The sequence below is a fragment of the Macaca thibetana genome, chromosome 16, assembly GCF_024542745.1.
Source record: "Macaca thibetana thibetana isolate TM-01 chromosome 16, ASM2454274v1, whole genome shotgun sequence".
Taxonomy (NCBI): domain Eukaryota; kingdom Metazoa; phylum Chordata; class Mammalia; order Primates; family Cercopithecidae; genus Macaca; species Macaca thibetana.
The window spans coordinates 2834439-2854288 of record NC_065593.1 but is presented as its reverse complement, the minus strand read 5'-3'; the positions used below and the strand labels follow the sequence as shown (position 1 = coordinate 2854288).

General features: G+C 56.7%; 1 protein-coding gene across 1 annotated transcript; it reads right to left on the bottom strand.

The window, feature by feature from the left end:
• Positions 1-4167: 4167 nt before the first annotated feature.
• On the bottom strand, positions 4168-18743 carry TBC1D28 (TBC1 domain family member 28). Its single transcript, XM_050764828.1, has 12 exons — positions 18713-18743; positions 17896-17997; positions 17731-17785; positions 15691-15766; positions 13796-13905; positions 13593-13689; positions 12742-12849; positions 12301-12410; positions 9078-11036; positions 8112-8355; positions 7547-7696; positions 4168-6601 (listed from the first exon to the last, which is right to left on the bottom strand). The coding sequence occupies exons 1-9, from the start codon at positions 18741-18743 to the stop codon at positions 10901-10903; spliced, it is 825 nt and encodes a 274-aa protein (XP_050620785.1). The 3' UTR covers positions 4168-6601; positions 7547-7696; positions 8112-8355; positions 9078-10900.
• Positions 18744-19850: the final 1107 nt, after the last annotated feature.

Here is a 19850-nt window from a genome sequence, read left to right as displayed (position 1 = left end):
AGAGTGGTCTCTGGTGTAGGCCAGGCGCTCTCACCAAGACGCCTGCACTCTTTGCTGCCTTTCCCAGGGATCAGGGCCACACAGCCAAGGGTCCCCTCCAAGGTAGCATCTTGGGCCTGGTGTCTGGCCCTCTCAGGGCCTGGAAATCCTGTTGCCCCCCAGCCCAGTGGCCCTGGGGACTTGTGGAGTCCTCTGTGCCATGCTGCAGGTGAGTGGGGCACTGGCAAGGCAGAGTGAGGGCTTCGGTGTGACTTTGGAGCACTTCTGTCATTTTTCCCCCCAAATGAGACAGGATCTTGCTCTGTTGCCCAGGCTGGAATGAAGTGGTGCAATTATAACTCACTGTGGCCTGGACCTTCTGGGTTCAAGCGATCCCCCCCAAACGCCTGGGTAGCTGGGACCACAGGCCCATACCACCTTGCCTGGCTAATGATTTAATTTTTGGTAGAGATGGGGTCTCCTCATGTTGCCCAGGCTTCATGTCATTTTCTGAACCTGTTTCCCTCCCACCTTAAAAATGGAGCAAACAACCCCTCATGGGAACCAGTGTCCTCTACTCCTGGGCTTTCTGGGGCGTCTTGCCCAAACTCCCTGGGAGCTTGACCCTCAGAACCCGGGTTTGCTGCAGGGCCTATACCCAGCTCCAAGCCCTCAGTGGCTGAGGAACGATGGTCGAACAGGCAAGCAATGGACGCACGAGCGCCAGTGAGTGCTCTGTTCCACAGGAGGCCACGGCCGCCTTGGTGCCAAGGGACAAGCTGTTCCCTGGAGTTTACTTCCCAGTGTTCTGGGAAGCGTCCAGCTGCAGACAGCAGCCTGGGGGAAGTGTGTCTTGGCTGCCCCCACCCCTGGTCTCACGCTGGCACAGCGGGACCGGGGCACAGGGTGGGGAGATGGGGGTGTCTGTGGCCAGGCCTCCCAGGTTGGCTGGAGGTGCTCACCAGGCTCCCAGGCGGTGCTCCCAGTAGGTCTCTTTGTCCTCTGGTCACTTCCTGCCTGCGGGAGGCCGCTGGGCCTGGACCAGCGTTGCCCACAGCCAGCAGGGCCCTGGTCCACCCCCATGGGCCTTGAGCTGCTGAGCACTGATGCCACAGGGTGGTGCCAAGACACCTTCTGGAGAGGACCCGGAAGGCCTGGCCAAGGGTGGGTGCTGTGGTGCTGTGGTCCCTGCCCAGGGGATGCCTGGCTGGTGCAGGAAAGAGGAAGGTGGTCCTGGAGGCAGCACTGCCTTGATCTACCCACAGGAGCGCACTGGACAGGGATCCTGTGAGTGTGGGATCGGGGTCCTCCAGGCCCCATCTGCCCCCTCGTGCCCTGTGGCATCGAGCAGGTGTCTTAGTCACTCTGATGTCTGCATCCTCCTCTGTGAAACGGGGTGTGACGGGACTCCCTCTAGGGCTCCTGAGATCCTGGCATGTGTAGCTCTGTGTCAGGCACAGTTCTAGGCCCTCTGCCTTCACTGGGCCTAGGTAGCCTCCTACCAAAGGAGGATGAGAAGACACAGAGAGGCCAAGCAATTGCCTGAGGTCACACACCTGCCCAGTGGATTGGAGCTGATGATGAGACAAAATTTTTGGGAGGGAGTAAATGTATTTTGCCTTTAGGGATAATATGAACATTTGAAATTTAGAGGGAACTGTATGATATGAAGATTTCTTCTAAGATTTTCTTCCATGGTAAACAATTACCATGCTGTAGGGAAGGCTCCATGCCATAGAATGGTGGGCCACCTCTAGGAGCTGAGAACAAATCTCCACTGACAGGCAAAAAGAAACCAGAATCTTCAGTCCTGTAACTACAGGAACTGAATTCTGACAAAAACCACTGAGCTTGGAAAATGGCCTGAAATAACAGCTCTGCATCCAACTTGGAAAGGAAAACCTCAAATTCTCTTTGTCTGCAGATGATACAATCTTCTATTTGGAGAAACCTAAAGACTCTACCAGAAAACTAATAGAATAGTTAAACAAATTGAGTTAAGTTACAGGATACAAAATTAACGTACGAAAATCAGTAGTATTTCTCTATATTATACTACAGAACTATAGTAATCAAAACAGCAATGGACTAGCATAAAAACGGACACATAGACCAATGGGAAAGAATAGAGAACCCAGAAATAAATCCCCACGCTCCCGGGCCCTTTCCTGTCTCCCCTTGTGTTCAGGGGTGGCTGTTGCTCTGAGAACATTAGAACTGGGAAGAGAGATGGAGCCATGTGCATTCTTGGTGGGCATTACTCTAAACTTTTGTATCCAAGTTAATCCCCCTTATTCACTGTGGCATTGCCTGTCTAAGCATTGCCCTGTGACTGCTGTTAAAGAACTTCTTACCTGAAGCAGGCAGTGGCCATGGGCACTGCCCCTTGCATTAGGTCTTGTGTTTGATGTGCTCTTGTGAATTTACTTTGTTAGAACAAAATATTTCCATGATGGGCTTGGGAATCTCTTCCTTTAGCTCCCAATCTGCTATGAAATTCAGGAAAACATTTTTCCTTTTTCCTAGTACACTCCTATGTAGGTGTTGATTGTTTCAAAGTGTGTCTGAGCACTGAGGTGACCACCCCCTGGGTGACCCCAGACTCATTCACACCAGTGTATGAAAAATCGCCTGCGTTTCTGAGATGCTGGCTGCCCGTTCAGTGCTTCACAGGAAGACACATGGGCTTTCCCTCTTCAGGTGCCTGAAGGGAGCGCTTTGAGCTGTGGTACGTGACCTCCCTCCAGCCCCGGGGCCCTCCGTGGACCTGGGCTCCCTGGCAGGCACTGGAACCTCCCTGGATGTTCCCTCCTGCACCAGCACCACTGCAACATATAGACCCAAGTGTGATTTACTTTGGCTTGATGTGTATGCTTTTCATTGTGTGAAACCACCGTTCTTTTGACAATTCAAGAGACTGTTTTTTTACTATAACTTTGAAAACAAAAATTGTAACAAAAACATTCCCATGACTGTGCTGTGGTTGGAGACTTTATTACCAACATATTTACACTTTCTTTTTCTCTCAATTTCAGGAGCTGTTTCAGGACTCCTCCTCCTCCCCTAATAACTTGAGTCTTTCCTATGTCATAATAAAGCTACATGTTCTTCTGAAAACTGGCAGGTTGTCCCTTCCTAACACAGACAGCCCAGGAGAGGGTGGCAGGAGGGAGAAGAGCAGCCAGGGCACACCAGCCTGCATGGGGGCGTCCCTGGTTGGAGTCAGTGGCCAGAGCTGCAGCCTGGCTTTGTGCCTAAAGTCTTGTCTGGGTGTCAGGAAGGCCACGCACTCACATTTCATCCCTTTTTGTGACTGGTCTGCTGCTGGTTGACCCTCGTTCCTTTTTTGGGCAAGAAGGTGACATTCAGGATTCAGGACAGCCTTCTGACTTGGGTGTGCATGAAAGTCACTTGAGGTGGCCGGGCACGGTGGCTCACCCCTGTAATCCCAGCACTTTGGGAGGCCAAGGCGGGTGGATCACAAGGTCGGGAGATTGAGACCATCCTGGATAACATGGTGAAACCTCGTTTCTACCAAAAATCAAAAAAAAAAAAAAAATTAGCCAGGCATGGTGGCAGGCGCCTGTAGTTCCAGTTGCTGGGGAGGCTAAGGCAGGAGAATGGCATGAACCTGGGAGGCGGAGCTGGCAGTGAGCCAAGATCGTGTCACTGCACTCCAGCCTGGATGACAGAGACTCCGGCTCAAAAAAAAAAAAAAAAAAAAAAAAAAAAAAAAAAAAAAAAAAAAAGAAAGTAACCTGGGGCCCTTGATGTGCAGGAATCCTTGCCAGCCTTGGATTGCAAGCCCCAGGCTATAGTATAGCAATGTGCATTTTGTAGCAAGCTCCCTGCGTGATTGGAGAATCACAAATGGAAAGAAATACTATAATCAGTGGAGAGAAGATGTGCACAGTTATTCAAGTGCATGGTTCTGTGACATACCACAAGGTGGGGGTGGACCTCTATGACGTCTTCTCCTAGCAGCCCCCACATACTTCCCCTGCCCTCAGTGGGCCAGGAGTCTCCTGCTTGGCTTCATCTTTGATTTTGAAGCCTCTAAGTTCTGAAGTTCTGCCCCCTCCTTTTTCAGATGCCTCTGTGGCAAACCTTTGTTATTTGACTTTACTTTTATTTGACAGAGCTCCCTCTGACACCCAGGCTGGAGTGCAGTGGTGTGATCTCGGCTCACTGCAAGCCCCGCCTCCTGGGTTCACACCATTCTCCTGCCTCAGCCTCCCGAGTAACTGGGACTACAGGTGCCTGCCACCACGCCTGGCCAGTTTTTTGTATTTTTAGTTAAGACGGGATTTCACTGTGTTAGCCAGGATTGTCTGGATCTCCTGACCAGATCCTTGATCCTCCTGCCTCAGCCTCCCAAAGTGCTGAGATTACAGGCATGAGCTACCAAGCCCAGCCTATTTGACTTTCTTTACACGGAAACACCAAGAACACCAGAGAGTGCTCCAGGGTTTCAGACTTAGTTCTGTCTCTTCATATTAAATAGAACCAATGTTGTCTTCCCCTGGGGGAAGCTTCACTCTGCCTGGGTCCTCAGACCTTCCAACCAGCAAAGCTCCATTTCTCCAGGACAGGCATAGGAAAACTGTGACTAAGACATTTGGTGCAATACTGAACATCGTCCACTTTCACACTTTCACTTTCAGAACTACACCTTCTGGCTGTCAGGGAGTCAGCACTGTACACTGGTTTCCAGTAGAAAGCATAACATTTATCTTGTAAAACAAACTATCACTTCAGCAACTCCAGTTACGATCGCAACTAAGTGATCCTAAGCCAAACCCAGTTGCTTCCAGGTGGTGGCTGACGTAGTGAGAACAGTTAGTTCCCTGGTCAGGGGCCACTGCTGCATGTCCCTCGCTGTGAATGAAATGACCTGGTCAAAAGCAATGCCATGTGGGCTGCCATGATGGTGACAGGAAGGTTGAGCAAGTCTATATCCAGGTAGGGGCTCCCTGCAGTGAAGGCCAATCTCAGCTCCCTCCACAGTGTGGGCAGTGCGCCCACAGGTGGTCAACCGGTCCTCCTGGGAAACAGGGTTAGCCCAGGGATTGACACCAAGTCTCTCATCAGCAGATGGGATGCTCGGCAGTGGTGTCGGCCTGGTCAGCCTTGGTCAGGGCACATGCAGCATGCTGAGCCTCTTGTGTCCCACGCCTGTCTGATGGTCACTTTGTCCCCAGCCTAATGTGGTGGCCAGAAAAGAAGCTGACTGCATCTACCTGGTGTGCCATTTTGCCCACCTTTTATCAAGAGCATCCTCTGCAGGGATTCTCTTTGGTGGAACAATGGAAATGTGGATGAAACCACCTTCACAGTCTGAGCTGCTGAGGCTCCTCCGCCTTCTGGGAAGCCCGTCTGGAAGGTGCTTGGCAGTGATAGCTGCTATGGCTGCAGCAGCGGCTAGGCTGCAGGACGAGGCTTCCAGGAGGAGGGTGGTGTGGTAGGCAGGGCCTCAAAGCCTCCAGGTGGCATGTTGGGGCGTTGTTGGGCCAGGCTTTGGGGTGCAGACTGCCTGCAGTGCAGTGATGGAGTTGGGAAGAGGCGTCAGTGTTCACAGCTGTTAACCCCTTGTGCCAGCCGCCCATATCATCACTGTACGGGCTCAGCATCTCTGGCCCTGCTTGTCCAGGTTGTCTGATGTGAATTCTCGCAGCACCCAACGCTCGCTGTGCCCTGGTCCCCTGTGTGGTCACCTGGGGGCCTATGGTGCCCCTCTCCTCCTAGTACTCAGGATGAAGCCAGGTCCCTCTGGGCCGGGGACTTGGGCCCTGGAGGAGGGGCTGTGACCCACAGATGGGGTCAGGAGCCCCAGGGCACACTGCTGGCTGGCTGGGGCTGCAGGAACCCCATGCTCAGCTCCCTCCAGAGGCCTTGATGGGACCAAGTTCACCATTGAGTATTTCCCAAGGCCCAGAAGCCAAAAATATAAAATAAAAATAAAACATCAGTAAAAAACAGCCAGCAGCCATCTGGGGCTGCAAGGCAGCTAGGCGGGTGCCACCTGGGCTCCTTCCATGCCATGTTGTTCTTCTACTGAGGGGAGTTGCAGACAGGGGACACCTTGTTGCTTGGTGTCTTTCAAAGTGCCTCCTCTCTGTCATAAACCCCGGCAGGGCCTGGTGTTGGGGTCCCAGTGGGCTCGCTGGGCGGGGTGCGTCTTTTTGTTCCAGGGCTGCTGTCCACAGAAGATGGAGAAGTGACAGAGTCCCAGGAGCCGTGTTCAAAATGGCAGCGCAGGAAACATGGACCCCCGACATGCGGGTCTGTGTGGAGCTGTGGCCTAGTGTTCCTGGACAAGTATTTCCATGTAATAGAAAGCCTGACCTCACCAGGGGACAGGCTGCCCTCATCTCGAGCCTCTGGCCTCCCAGAGAGCAGTCTTCTGTTCTGGGCTCTGGGGAAGCCCCTTCGTGCTGATGGGCCTGGGCCTGGGCCTTGGGGACAGCCCCATCGGGCCAGGCTGGGAGAGGACAAGGCTTTTGTCCCAGGGGGACTGATGGCATGAGCTCCGGGAGCTGAGCTGGTGGAGTGGGGACGGCCAGTCTGTCTCCTTCACAGAGGGTCTCAATGCCAGGGAACACCCTCGAGGACACCTGCTCGGCTGAAAAAAAGAAGCAGACATGGTCAGCATCTTCTCCAAGCCCATCTGGTCTCTTGAGGGCTACACCCCACAGGCCTGGGTCTCTGGGTCTCTGGAGTCCTCTGGGTCCCTGTGCAGCCCCCTGGCCTGACACTGAGGACGCCCCTGCAGGCTGCTGATCCCAGGGCGCAGTCCGTGTGCAGTCTGGGGTGGGGGAGCTTTCGGGGAACCTGAGGTTGCTCCTGAAATGCCCCCAGGGTTCAGGGTGGCTCAGGGCTTCCTGCTTCACACCCTCACCTCAGGGCAGTTTGGCAGCCCCGATTCAGGACTCAGGTGGGAGGGATCTGCACTGTCACCCAGCCCCCTTGTCACCTCACATGGGGGCCTGTCTCCACAGCGGGTGAGAAGTGAATGGGCACATGTTCTCCTCTGCCCTCCAGGCCACCCACCCCATGCCAGGGCTGCAGCTATCCCACACCCGGCTGAACTCTTGGTTCTGGCTCTGGGTCAGGGATTCTCCCAATGCCCTCTGCCCGAATCCTCTCTGGGTCAGGGACACTGATTCTCTTGTCCCCCTGGCTTGTTGTTTTGACACTAGAGAATGAGGGGTCCCTGCTGCTTGGAGGTGGGGGTGGGGGTGGGGGCTTCTACAGTGGGGTCTGACTGCCCCAGTGTCCCTCAGGGCCCTTCAAGGAGGAGAGGACAATGTGGAAAGTGGGGAAGGGGTGTTGGGGGGTCCTGCCCATGGCCCCTGCTTGTCCACGCAGCATGTCCAGCACATGCATGCACTCAGTGCCTGCCCTGAGGACTGGCAGACCCTTTTGACTTTCTTAGAGTAGAGGAGGAAGAGGAGGAAGAAGAGGTGCAGGAGGAAGGCCAGGTAGGAGGGCTGATGGGGCCAGGGCACTCCCCACCACTGACTGCCCCAGAGGGTGACTCGGGAGGGGACCTGGTGCTGGGGCTCACCTGAGGGTGGCAGGTCCCAGTGTTTCCTTGTGAGTTCCTTCATGGAGGTTTGAAGGTTCCTGAGGACCGCGTTGTCCTCCAGGGCCCAGCTCTGAGAGAGTCGCTCCTGAAACTCCCAGACGGTGCTTCAGGAAAGCTTCATGAGGCGCTCTAGGGACAGGGTGGGCATTAGGCCAGGAGGGTTCCCTGGGAGAGGTCGTGCCTGCACCCCATTTGCACCAGGCCCACCTCCCACTGGGTGGTGCCTGCTTCTTTGCTTCTTTTTGGCCACCCCGGGGTCCAGCTGTGAACAGGAGGCTACAGTTGGGGAAGGCCGGGCAAGGAAGTGCTCACCACACTCCTGACTTTCATCTGGGTCATGTGGGGGGTGGACTTAGTGTCATCATGCCTTGTCCAACCCACCAGGCCAGACCCCCCATCCGGATGGAGCAGGCAGTGTAAGCACACTTCCCTCAGGCCAGCTAGGGTCTGTCCCACGTGTTCCCCCGGGCACCCTCAGGCACACGGGACTTACTCCTGTGTATTTTGAATGATGTATGCACCATGGCCGTCAGTACCCACTCACCCTCCAAGATAAACACATCCCACAGTCTCAGGGTGAGCCCGAAGGACTTCTGTGGGGACAGCAGGTGTGGGAGGACCTGGCTTTTCCAAGTTGGGGCCGGTGGCCTGATCAGGGCCCACTGGGGTTTCAGTCCCCTGGAGTGCTGGGGACCCCCTCTCCATGGGATGAGACCCCCCCATAATACTGAGTCAGACAAGGTCTTGTAGCTCCTTATGGCGTGTTCATCTCAGCAGCGCTGTGGCTTCTGGAAAGAGGGGCTTCCTGAGGACTTCGGGCTTCCCTGGGCCCTCCCAAGTCCTGCCCCAATCTGCCCACGAGGCTGGGCCTGAGCCCTGGACTCTGCCATGGGATGCCCCCATCTTGGGCAGGGCCTGGCTTGTGAGCCCTGCAGGGACCTGCCTGTGCCTCCTGTGGGCTGGGGATGAGACAGGTCCTCCTGGGGGAGCTGGACCCCTGAGCTGAGGGAGTTGGGCACTGTGGGGCAGGAGAGTCCCTGGGCTGGGGTCTCCCTGTGCCTCTACCCCATCAAGGAAACACCGGAGGAGACTTGTCAGCATGGAACCCTCAATGCACAGCCCTTCCTTGCCTTGAAAGGAGGAGCAGAGGTGCTCAGGGCCCCCTGGGCTGCCCTGAAATCCTCCCACTTCCAGGTCCCTCTGCAGACCCTTCCTCAAGGAGCAGAACCCAAGGCAGTGGCCAGGGCTCCGACACCTGCCCCATGCATGGATGCCCAGGGGACACACATCCTTTAGCCTTGCTCAGCTGCAGCTCAGCATTGGTACCAGTGCCTCTGCCTCTGCCAGGGCAGGAAAAGGAAACCCAATGCTGAACCCATGGGGAATCCCCATCCCAGGTCAGGCCGTGGCTGGGACTCAGCCTCTTGCCAGCACCATGAGGGACTCGAGCCTCCCCTGGCCTATGAGACCCAGAGCCTCTGGGGAGGAGTGGAGGGTGTCACCCACTCACCAGGTATCTCATGATCTTCAGGAAGGACTTGTGCAACACCTGCTCCTGGTGCGATAGGAGCCTCCCAAGCTGTGCAGTATTTGGGCTGTAGAATACTGAGAAGCCCCTGACCCAACACCCCATCAGACCCCACTCCCAAGATATGGAGGCATCAGCTGGAAGAGCTGGGCAGGGTGGGGAACCCTGGACCCCGAGGCCTCCCTCCCTCCCATCTGGTGACCCCAGCATGCAGCCTTAGCCCTGGGGAGGAAGGCCCTGGCTGGAGGCACTGCCCAGTGGCATCCTGGGTCCAGGTGCCAGGGGGCAGCCTGCCTTTGACACCATGAGGCAGGTGCCAGCGGGGAGAACAGGGTGGGAGCTGGAGGCTGTGTGACTGTCTCTTGGATGTGGGGTCAGCCTGGGGGACATGGGATGGGCAGACACTGCCATCTTGGCTTTGTTGGCCCATCTGTAGGGAGGGAAAGTGGCTGGGAGCACAGCCAGCTGGGAGGCAGGAGGACACTCAGGGAAGTGAGTGGCACCTGCACAAAGTCGGGGCTGGCTTCGTGCAACAGAGGGCAGCCAGAGGGAGGTATCCATGTCCTCTGATGTTAGGGATGAAAGGTATCTGGCTTGAGGTGTGGAGGTCCCTGTCCAGACCCACGCTGCTGTGGGACCTCAGCAGGGACATCCTGGAGGCTCCAGACAAGCTGGGATACAAGGAAGACATCTTGCCTGGAAGTTGGGGTCACTGACCAGGGTGGCCGTCCCCTGGCATGGCTGTGTAAGGCCTCGGGGGCAGCTGTCCACCTACCCTGCAGGGAGTGCCTCTCACCGGCCAGCAACTGGGTCAGTGCCCAGAAAGCGTCTTCCTCTGGCAGATACAGGAGGAGGATGGCAGTGATGAGGCTCAGGTCCCTGTGGTAGCCCACCTCCTGTGAGAGCCAGAGTCACTGTGGAACGATGTCACCTGGGAGGACTGAGGCCACCTGGGAGGACTTAATGTCACCAGAGATGGCAGAGGTCCTTGGGGACACCTGCCTCAGGCCCCAGGGGATTTGAGGTGCAGCCTCCACACCCCTCCCCTGGCACTGGGCATGAGGACTGAGCAGGTCACGCACAACTCAGTTGACAAGGAGCCTGGGGGCACTCCTGCAGCAAGCGTCCAAGCTCACATGGCCTGAAAGGGCACAGTCAGGGATTGTTCATGCTCCCTACCCTGGGCCAGGCTGGGGAGCCCACTATGCCAGACCTGGGGCAGTACCTCTGAACTGCACCTGCCACGAGGGCAGGCAGCGGGGCACTGACCACCACACAAAGGGTCCCGCGACAGCCCAAGGGCTGCCTGCCAGACACAGGGGGTGGCTGGGTCCTCCACGTGGACAACTCATGCGGTCGGCTCAGCGGCTGTCCCTGCCTGGAATGGTCTGAAAAGTGGGTGCCACGCAGGAGCAGCCACCTGGGTGACCCCCTCCCTATCTGCTATGCTCCTATGGGGTCTGGGCAAAGGGGAAATTGGATCATTGCCAAGTTTCCAGTAAGAAGAGGCTCCCCCAGGATGCAAACTCATTTCATGACAAGAGCCTGGTCCATCAGGCACCTCAGCAACTTCTCAAACCTGTCTCCTATGAGGACCATCCTGCAAGGTCCTGAGGACCATCCTATGAGGCCCCTGACAAGCTCCTAGGCTTTGGGGCAACATCTTGAGAGGAAGGTAATTTCTTCATCTGAGACGTGGTGTTTGGGTCCAGGTGACAGCAGGAGTCTGGGCCTCAACCCTTTTCTGCCAGCAGTGAGCTTGAGTCCTGCCTACTACGAGCTGGTGGGTCACGAACACTGAATTTTCAAGAAGTGCTGACACCCCTGAGAGACACCCATGCCTGTGAATATGGGCACGTGGCCCAGGAATATCGCTGCCCGGGAATACTCGCAGGGTTATATGCAGAATAGGCCACGACGATGTCACATAATTCCTGCTGACTAGAAAAGAGGGAAAAGAGGGTTTTGTTTGTTTTGTGCAGATGCTGTCAGTTTCGTTTTGTCTACAGACCTGGACAACAAACACAATTCTGGATCCAGATGATCCCCCAAATAAGCAGGGGGCTCTTCAGGACACTTGAGTTTTTAGGTGTTTTCTCAGTAAAATCCACATTCTTTGCAATGCAAATATCACAGATGTAAAGTTGGATCAGTGATCATTTTCACTCTGGTTGATTTTTTCTTGCCTTTTTTCTTGGTTTGGACACACGGAAGTCCAGTTTTTGGGATGTGCAGTTCCACGGTTCTGAACCAATGTGCAGAGCCTCCCGTCCACCACTGCAGCCCCTCCCAGAGAAGCTCCTTCATCCTCCAAGTCCCCAGCATGTCCCCTTTGCAGTCAACATCTCCCAGCTCCGTCAGCGCCTGGCCATCCTGACCTGTTCTCTGTCTCTATGGTTGCCCTCATCCAAAATGGCCGATGAATTGGAACGCCATGGTGGTAGTCTGATGGGTCTGGCTTCATTCCCTCAGCAACACACATCTGAGATCCACCCATGTTCCTGCGGGCACTAGGGGCTCATTCCTTTTCCTCACCGAGTCATCTCTATCTGAAGAGTGGAACCCCCTTCCTCCCCAGTTCCTGTGTAGAAGATCATCTCAGTAGCCTCCAGGTGTGAGTGACAGTCAACCAAGCAGTGAACGTGGCGTGCAGGTTTTACTTGGACGTCGGTTTTCAAATCAGTGTGGTCAATATCTGTGACACTTTGGGGACGTGTGGTACGAGGCCACCGAGCTTTGTGAGCCACAGCCCATCTGACTTACAAAGTGGTTGTGCCCTGTTGCGTGCCCACCAGCCATGGATGAGAGTTTCCGGGGTCCCGCATCCCGGTATTTTGGGCTGTCAGTGTTGCCCAGGAAGGCTCCTGAGCCCCACCATCCTGCCACCTTCCCATGGGTCCCTACCCTGGGTAGTTGTGGGTCATGGAGAGCACTTTTCATCGTCTGCATTATTATTATTATTTTTTCCTGCCTTCCATCTCCTTGGGAGTCACCTGGGTTCTGGCCCTACACGTCTCAGCCCAACCCAGGGCTTAGAGCCGGGGAGGTGCGCAGTCCATGGTGCTGGCTGCTCCCTGGGCCAGGAGAGCCCTTGGTGGCTCTGTCACCCCTCCTGGGTAACCCTGGCCTCTGCCCTGGGGACACCCTCATTCCTCTGGATTGCCCCCATCTTCCCTGTGACCCCTGCAGCCCTCATAGGCCTTACTTGACTCCAGATCTTTGTATGAACGTCATATGGTTCTGTAGGGTGCTGTTGACATCTAGCTCGATGCGGTGGGTGATCCTGGAGGACCTCTTGCCCTTCTCCTTCATGACCTGTAGGGCAGGGCCAAGAGGAGGAAGCAGCCTCAGAATGACAAAAAGACTCCTTGCCCCAAACAGCAGTCATCTGTCAGCACTTCTGGAAGGAAGGGAGGAAGGTTTCCTTCTGCAGAAAGCTCCTTTTTGCCTTGTTTCTGATGCCAGGGAGGTTCAGCAGAGCCCAGCGCACCTGAGGTGCCTGAGTCACCATCTGTGCCCAGGATGCGTGTCTGACCACAGCCTCCACCCCCAACCCAGGCTTGACGTTCCCTCTAGCTGGAGTACTGGGCTCCTGATACAGCCTGGCTTGTTTGTCCTGCCCTGGCTGAGTGTGGGAGGGCCTTACCTTATAGTTCCCTGGGTTCTGGGACTTGACTTTGTCAGTATCTAGCAGGAGTGACCATGCCCGGCCCTGCACAGCCAGAGGAATGCCTTCGTTCACTCTTTGAAAAAGCTACAGACAGAAGAACACTCCAGTGAGACAGGACGCAGGGCGCTCCGGGGAGGAAAGCTGGCGAACAGGCCTGCTGTCGTATGGTAAGAACAGGGTGCCATCCACCCACTGAGAGGCAGACCGTGCCAGGTCACAGCCGTGGGTGCCTGTCTCCTGGCTATGCAGAGAGCAGTCACGGGGGCCACTCCCTCCCCATGTTACCTTCTTGCTGCTCCTATATTTTGTTCAGTCTGCAAGCATCTTTCGCCACTTGTTGGTACATTTACTTTCCTTACATCTTTGCTGTCAAATGAGCCATGATGGGGTTAGCGGAGCTGCCAGGCCTCTGACAGTGGCCCGTGGATGCTGGGTCCTGGGCTTTGGGGCCCTGAAGGAGCCAGGAAAGGGCAGACCCCGGGGGCTGAGACCCTCTGAAGGAACTGGAGCTGGTGGTCTGGACTGGTGATGCCAGGACACGCCATCCTCAGGGCACAGATGCTCCCAGTTTTGGTCAGGTCCCAGCCTTCAGCTGGGGACTTGGTGCAATCAGGCGGTGGACTCTGAGCGAAAACTGCAATTCTTGGTTTGGGTTTTGGTCAAGCCCGCATGGGAACAGAGTCCAGCAGGAAAGGCCGCCCCTCCCAGTGACAGTCGTGGCCAACTCACCACTGCCCGGGCCCATGGGCCACCCCCTCTGCCTCACCAACCACCCCTGATTCCTGGTCCCTGGACTGGCCTCCCACACAGTAGGCACAGGCTCTTACCTTCACCTCCAGGGCACTGACAGGGGGCAGTTCCGTCTCAATGAGAGGCAACCCAGACAGAGCTGAGGACTTGCCCGGGCCAGGAGCCAACCCCTCCCTGAGAGGGCCCCAGGGAAGGACCAGCTTATCCCCATCCACCCTAAGTCTCAGCCTGGGAGAAGACACAGAGAAGGATGGCAAGGGCCTTCCTGCAGATCTGACACCTGCGAGGCACTGGGACCCTGGAGAGGAGGGAGCTCGAGGCTGGCCTGGCAGCGGCCACTCGGGGCCCGTGGGGCACCTCGGGCTGCACAATGGGGCTGCTCCTCCAGGGCTGGAGGCAACACCCTCTGTAGATGCTGAGAAATTCCAGTTCTGAGATGAGATGGGTGCCGCCCCGGGTGGGTGGCCAAGCCCTGACTTACAGCAGTGCTTTCAGAGTGACCACATCACCCACCAGAGACCAAGGAGCCTGGTGTGAGTGTTGCCCGGTGCCCTGAGGATGCACCTGGAGCCTGTGCCATCCGACACTCCCCATAGGCCTTGCAGGGTCTGACCTCCCAGCGTGCACCTGCCTTTCCCTGCATCCTGGCCACTGACCCTGCCTGCTCCCCATCTTCCCCCATCCTTCCCGGCCCAGAGACTGTGACCCTCTTTCCGGCCACCCTGGCCCTTCTGTGACCCTTGTCCTGTCAGAACCTCTGAGTGAGACCTCCCAGATCCATCCACACCCATGCCTTGGTCACTCTCTCACTGGGCTGCTCAGCGCTGCTGGGGACACATCCAGGGCAACAGGGGTGACCAAGGGCCCTGCAGGCAGTGGGGCTGGCCCCACCACTACCGCTCCAGCCTCAGCTGGCTCTCAGGGTCATTGGCCTTCAGCCCTCAGCCTCCTCCCAGCCACTGCAAAAACCAGGACATGCGACGCCTGGCTGTCCTCCCCCTACTGTCCTGCCTGCCCTGACTAGTCTACCCTGCGAGGTGCTGACTTAGCTAGTGGGAAGCAGAGTCTCTGGAGGGCCACGCAGAGCCTTGGGGACTGACCGAGTCCCCCCACTGAGGGGTCCCAGGTGAGCCACCGTTCCCTGCCCCACCCCGTGTGTTGTCCTCTTCAGGCTGTCAGCTTCTCCCTGGGCTGGCTTGGTTCAGGTGCGTTCCAGAAGTGGCAGGTCTCACGGGCTCACCCTGCCCCCCTCCCCCAGGCTCCTCCCTCTCTCCATCTTATGTGTCCTGAGAGGCTGGCTCCAAGCTGGGCTCCCCTTACCAGGCCCAGGTCCCTTCCCTGCACCACTCCCAGGGCCTTCAGCTACACGCTCTGTTGTCTCCCTGGCCTCAGTGAGAAGCCCAGGCCAGGGCCCTGCCCTTCTTCTTCCATAACCTACCAGGGCCAGGGCCAAGGCCTTCACTGTCCCCATGCCCCTTCCTCTTGGCTGAGCCCCCTGAGCCCTCAGAAGTCTGCTATACAGCTGCCCACAGGCCAGGCCAGGTATACCCCTGCCCTGTGGCCACAACCCTCAGATCTCACCAAGGCAGGCCCCAAGGAGACAGGGCCAGACCCTCAGGCTGCCCCCTCTTCTCCTGCTTACTTGGAGACCACAATGCTGAGAGCCCAAGGGCCTGTCCTAGTCCCCTGTCTGTCCGTACCCACTCTCCCGAGCTCCCTAAACGTGTCACGAGGCTGTGCCCTAACCCTGACCACAGCCTGGACCTGCAGGAGAGCCTGGGAGAAGTTCTGACCCTGGAGAGGGGGTTGGCCCCCCAAGGGAGACATGTCCTGCTTTAGAGAGGCCTTTCTAGAAACAAAACCCATCCCTGAGGTGAGACTGGTGGCTGGGGTCAGGAGGGCAGAGGTCTCACTGCACAATCCCAAGGTGATTGGTGTATTTCCCGATGTCAACCTGCTCATGCCTCATGTCCATTGCTGCCCCAGCTCCGTGTCCCTGAAACTCAGAGAAGGCCAGGATAGGGGGTGGGGGGTGAAAGGTGAGAGGTGTGGGGTCCCAGGGATGTTGGCAGCCCCTCCACGCCCTGTGATCTTACGGAGTCCAGGACCCTCTGACCAGGGTGCAGAGGGAGAGGTGAGGCCCTGCCTTCCTCGAGGGAGTGGCACGACCTGTACCTGCTCATACTTGGTAATGATGATGTTGCCTTGCTCCTGGGCAGGCAGGGTATCCGGGTCCTCATCCATCTCCATCCTGCAAGACAAAGTCATCCAAAGGCTCTGCTGCCCCTGAGAGCTCCAGAGAACAGCCGAAACACGCTCACTTCATTCCCAGACACACTCCAGTCTGATGAGCCGCATTCCACCACCCCTCCCAGATGACAAGGGGCCAGACTCAGTGACCCCACCCCTGGCTGGATCTCTGGAGTCCTTGCCTCCAACCAGTGGTGGGCTCCTTCCTGAGGACTTGAACACATGGAGACCCATTCGGGGACAGAGAGGCCCATTGTCCCCAAACACCCCAAGGCGGACACACACCTGCCCCGGCAGGACAAACAGTGTCCACTTGCAGAGGGTGAAGGGCCCACGATGGGCAGTTCTGGACCCCTGGAGGCAGGTGGGGTCAGGGGCTGGACATCTCTCTAGGATCGTTCAGAAACCAGGAAGATACTCAGTTTTCTGTAGGAAGCAAGACATCTGGTGACTGCTCCGTTCTACCCCAATTCTCACTCACTCTGGCCAGTGAAGCCGTTTTAGGAACAATGCCAGTCAAGGAGTTTGGTTTGGGGAAAAGATGATCTATTGACTCCGGAGCAGCCTCTGTGCTCGTGGAGACCCCGTCTCAGGTGGAGGATGGCGGACACCACAATTCCCAGCTGTGAGTACAGGAGGGGGCTTTGTTTTCCTGGGTCACCAAGAAAGAACAAGAGAACTGTGGGGCCTTAGTCCTAGAGAACACCCGGGGGGACCATCCCTGCCGGGAATACTTGGGGCAAAGGGAGGGTAAGGCCTCTAGAGGATCACACAGAGAGAATGGGACGCTGCGGGAGGGTTCCAGCCCTTTGACCAAGAGGGATGATCATCACCCTCCAGGCAGCCCTCCAGGGCTCCTTCATTTTCCACAACTGCCTGAGGGCGGAGGGCTCCCTGCCCCACTCCTAGACGAAGGACCCCATATGTCCAGTGGGTCCAGCAACCATCAGTGACCGCACCTGAAGTCTGAGTTGGTGAGCCCTCCTCCTGTGGGGACCCAGCTTAGGGCCCAGACTTGGACTGAGAATTGCAACCTCCACCCCACCCACAGGGGCTCTGTCCCAGTGGCTCTTCCAGGACCAGACCCTGCCTCATTGAAGTCCAGAACTCCAGGAAGATTTGGAATCTACAGTAGGGAGGCCACAGAGGTCAGAGCTCAAGTCCAGCATGGCAAAGGGTAGGGCTGAGAGCAGAGACCAGGTCACATCTGGGTCTCTGCGCCAGTCACCGCCTCTCTGAGTCTACACATCTCACCTGTGGAATGGCTACATTTGGGGATACCACCCACCCCCACGGAGTTGCTGTGAGGACAATGGAAAAGATGGCCCACCCAGTCAGTGCAGAACATGCACCCGGTGAGTGCTCAGGGGTGACCCTCCATGGCATCTGCCCAGAGGTCACTCACCTGAGTCTGCTGAGGCAGCTGTGTCTCTCTTAGAAAAGTCGTTTATGCATAGAACCAGACACCTGTGTGTGTCTTGTGTCCAAGTGCCGCACAACACAGAGGTGGGTGGGTTGGTGGGTGGGCGGTCACTCAGCACCAGTGACATTGTGGGGTCATGGCACATGTCACAATGGACCCATTTCCCAGGTCAAGACAGCCCAGAGTCAGTGTCCTCCAGTCCCCGAGTTGTCAAAATGTGTTTGTGCAGGTGAGCATGCACGTTTATATGGGTGAACATGTGTGTGCACAAGTAGCCTCTCTGGCCGGGGCTGGCTGTCCCACTTCCATGTGCACCCAAGTCCTCATCAAGTCCTCAGCAGTGTCTCCTTCCCTTGAGGCCTGTGGCCAGCATCAGAGCATCCATGGGTCCTCCCCAACCTCAGGCCTCCCCACCCGGGGCAGTCCTGAAGATGCAGATGGGGGATAGGGAGTAGAGGGCACGAGACAGGGCCCCTCATTAGGGGGAACTCAGCTAGACTGTAAAATGCTACGTGTGAGTGGCAGGGTCTGATTCCGCACACCTTCTCACCTCCTCCTCCCAGTAGCCTTCCAGGATGCCATGACTCATTTCTGCTACTGATGGAGGCAAGGAGGCTTTAAGGACAAACCCCGTGCCTGAAGTCACCCAGCAACTATCTGGCCAGGCCCCCACTAACCAGACTTCTGCTGGCCATGCTTTCACTGACCGTTTTCCCAGTGACCAGGCCTTCTGACTAGGTCCTCACTGATCAGGCCCCTGATGACCAGGCTCCAGCTGACCACGTCCCCACTGACCAGGTTTTCGTTGACTAAGCCCCAGTGGTCACACCTCTGCTGACCAGGCCCTTGAAGACCAATTCCTCACTGACCATGTCCTCGCTGACCAGTCCCCCAGCGACTAGGCCTTCCTGACCAGGTCCCCCCTTCCCAGGCCCCAGAACAACAGTGCTCAAGGTCCCCTACCACAACTGCCCATAGGCAGAGGGCTCCCTACTCCCAGACAAGAGACCCCATGTGTCCAGTGGGTCCCACGGAGACCATCAGTGACCGTACATGAAGTCTGAGTTGGTGAGACCTTCTCCTGCGGGAACTCAGCTTAGGGCACAGACTTGGACCAAGCACCACCTCCCTCCACCCCACTCATAGGAGTTCTATCCCAGTGGCTCCTCCACGGCCAGACTCTGCCCCATCAGGAGCTGGAAAACCCCGGGCAGATTTGGAATCTAGGGCAGGGAGGCCACAGAGGTCAGGGCGTGCATAGGGCAGGGCTAAGAGCACAGCCCGGGGTCATGTCTGGGTCCCTTGGCCAGACACCGCCTCTCTGACCCTAGACACCTCACCTGTGGAATGGGTGCACTGGGGGACAGCACCCACCCCACAGAGTCCACCAGGTCAGTGCAGAACAGGCACCTGGTGAGTGCTCAGGGATGACTCTCCTCAGCACCTGCCCAGAGGCCAACATTGCCCACCAGGTACTGACTGTCCCCAGGCCAGCAGGGAGGGAACAGAGCAGGTCACACTCACCTGAGTCAGCTGAGTCAGCCGTGTCTCTCATTTAGCAAAACTTCCTCTTCTCAGGAGCAGACACCTCTATGTCTTGTTTCCAAGAGCTCTAGACATAGAGACGGCAGGCGGGCAGGGGGGCGAGTGCTCAGCACCAGCGACACTGTGGGATCATGACACCCATCACAATGGGCCCCTGCCTGGGTCAGCTGGGCCCAGAGTCAGCACCCTCCAAACTCTGAAGTGTCAACATGCGTGTGTGCAGTGTTTGTGCATGTGAGCATGCATGTGTATGTGGGTGAACATGTGTACATGTGTGTGTCACTGCTTTGGCTGGGCCCGGCTGCCTTATTCACATGTGCACCCAGGACACTGGGTCACCCTTGTCACTGTCTCCCCCCGCGGGACCCATGGCCATTACTGGAACATCCACGGGTGCTCCCTAACCTCAGACCTCCCCATCCAGGGCAGTCCTGGCATTGCAGATGGAGGATGCGGACAGAGGGTTGAGGGTTGAGAGCAAAGGGCAAAGGGCAGGTCCCCTCCCTAGCAGGGGACTCAGCTAGGCTGTAAAGTGCTAGGTCTGTGCGGCAGGGCTGGATTTCACACACCTGCTCACCTCCTCCTCCCATTAGCCCTCCTGCCATGACTCGTTCCCACTACAGATGCGCATGCGCGCGCGCGCGCGCGCGCCTACACACACACACACACACACACACACACACTTGTTGCGGATCTGCTGACTTACCTCATTGGCATGAAACAGGGGCTGAGCCTACAATTGTTCTGCCTTTCCCTGGATTTTTCCTTTAGTTTCTCTGACTGCTGGGTTACTGGCCTGTGTTTAGCTTCATGAACATGGGTTTCACTTTATTTTTATGGGGTTTCAGCTCTTGCTCATGGAATCCCTCCCAGTCTGTTTTGTAATCTTCCCTTTTTTACTGCCTGTGGACTTCAAGTACCAGACACAGAGAAAGCTTTGTAGAGACTGTGTACTCCGCCCCCACAATTTCCATAGCAGGTCCCTTAATTCCCCTCACCTCCAGGGAGGGTCATTGCTGGGATCCTAGGAATCATGTGCCTTTCTCAATGGCCACAGTGGTAACCATAATAGGCAGTTCTTCCCTCTGTGCAATTCTGGAACATAAAAATATTCTCT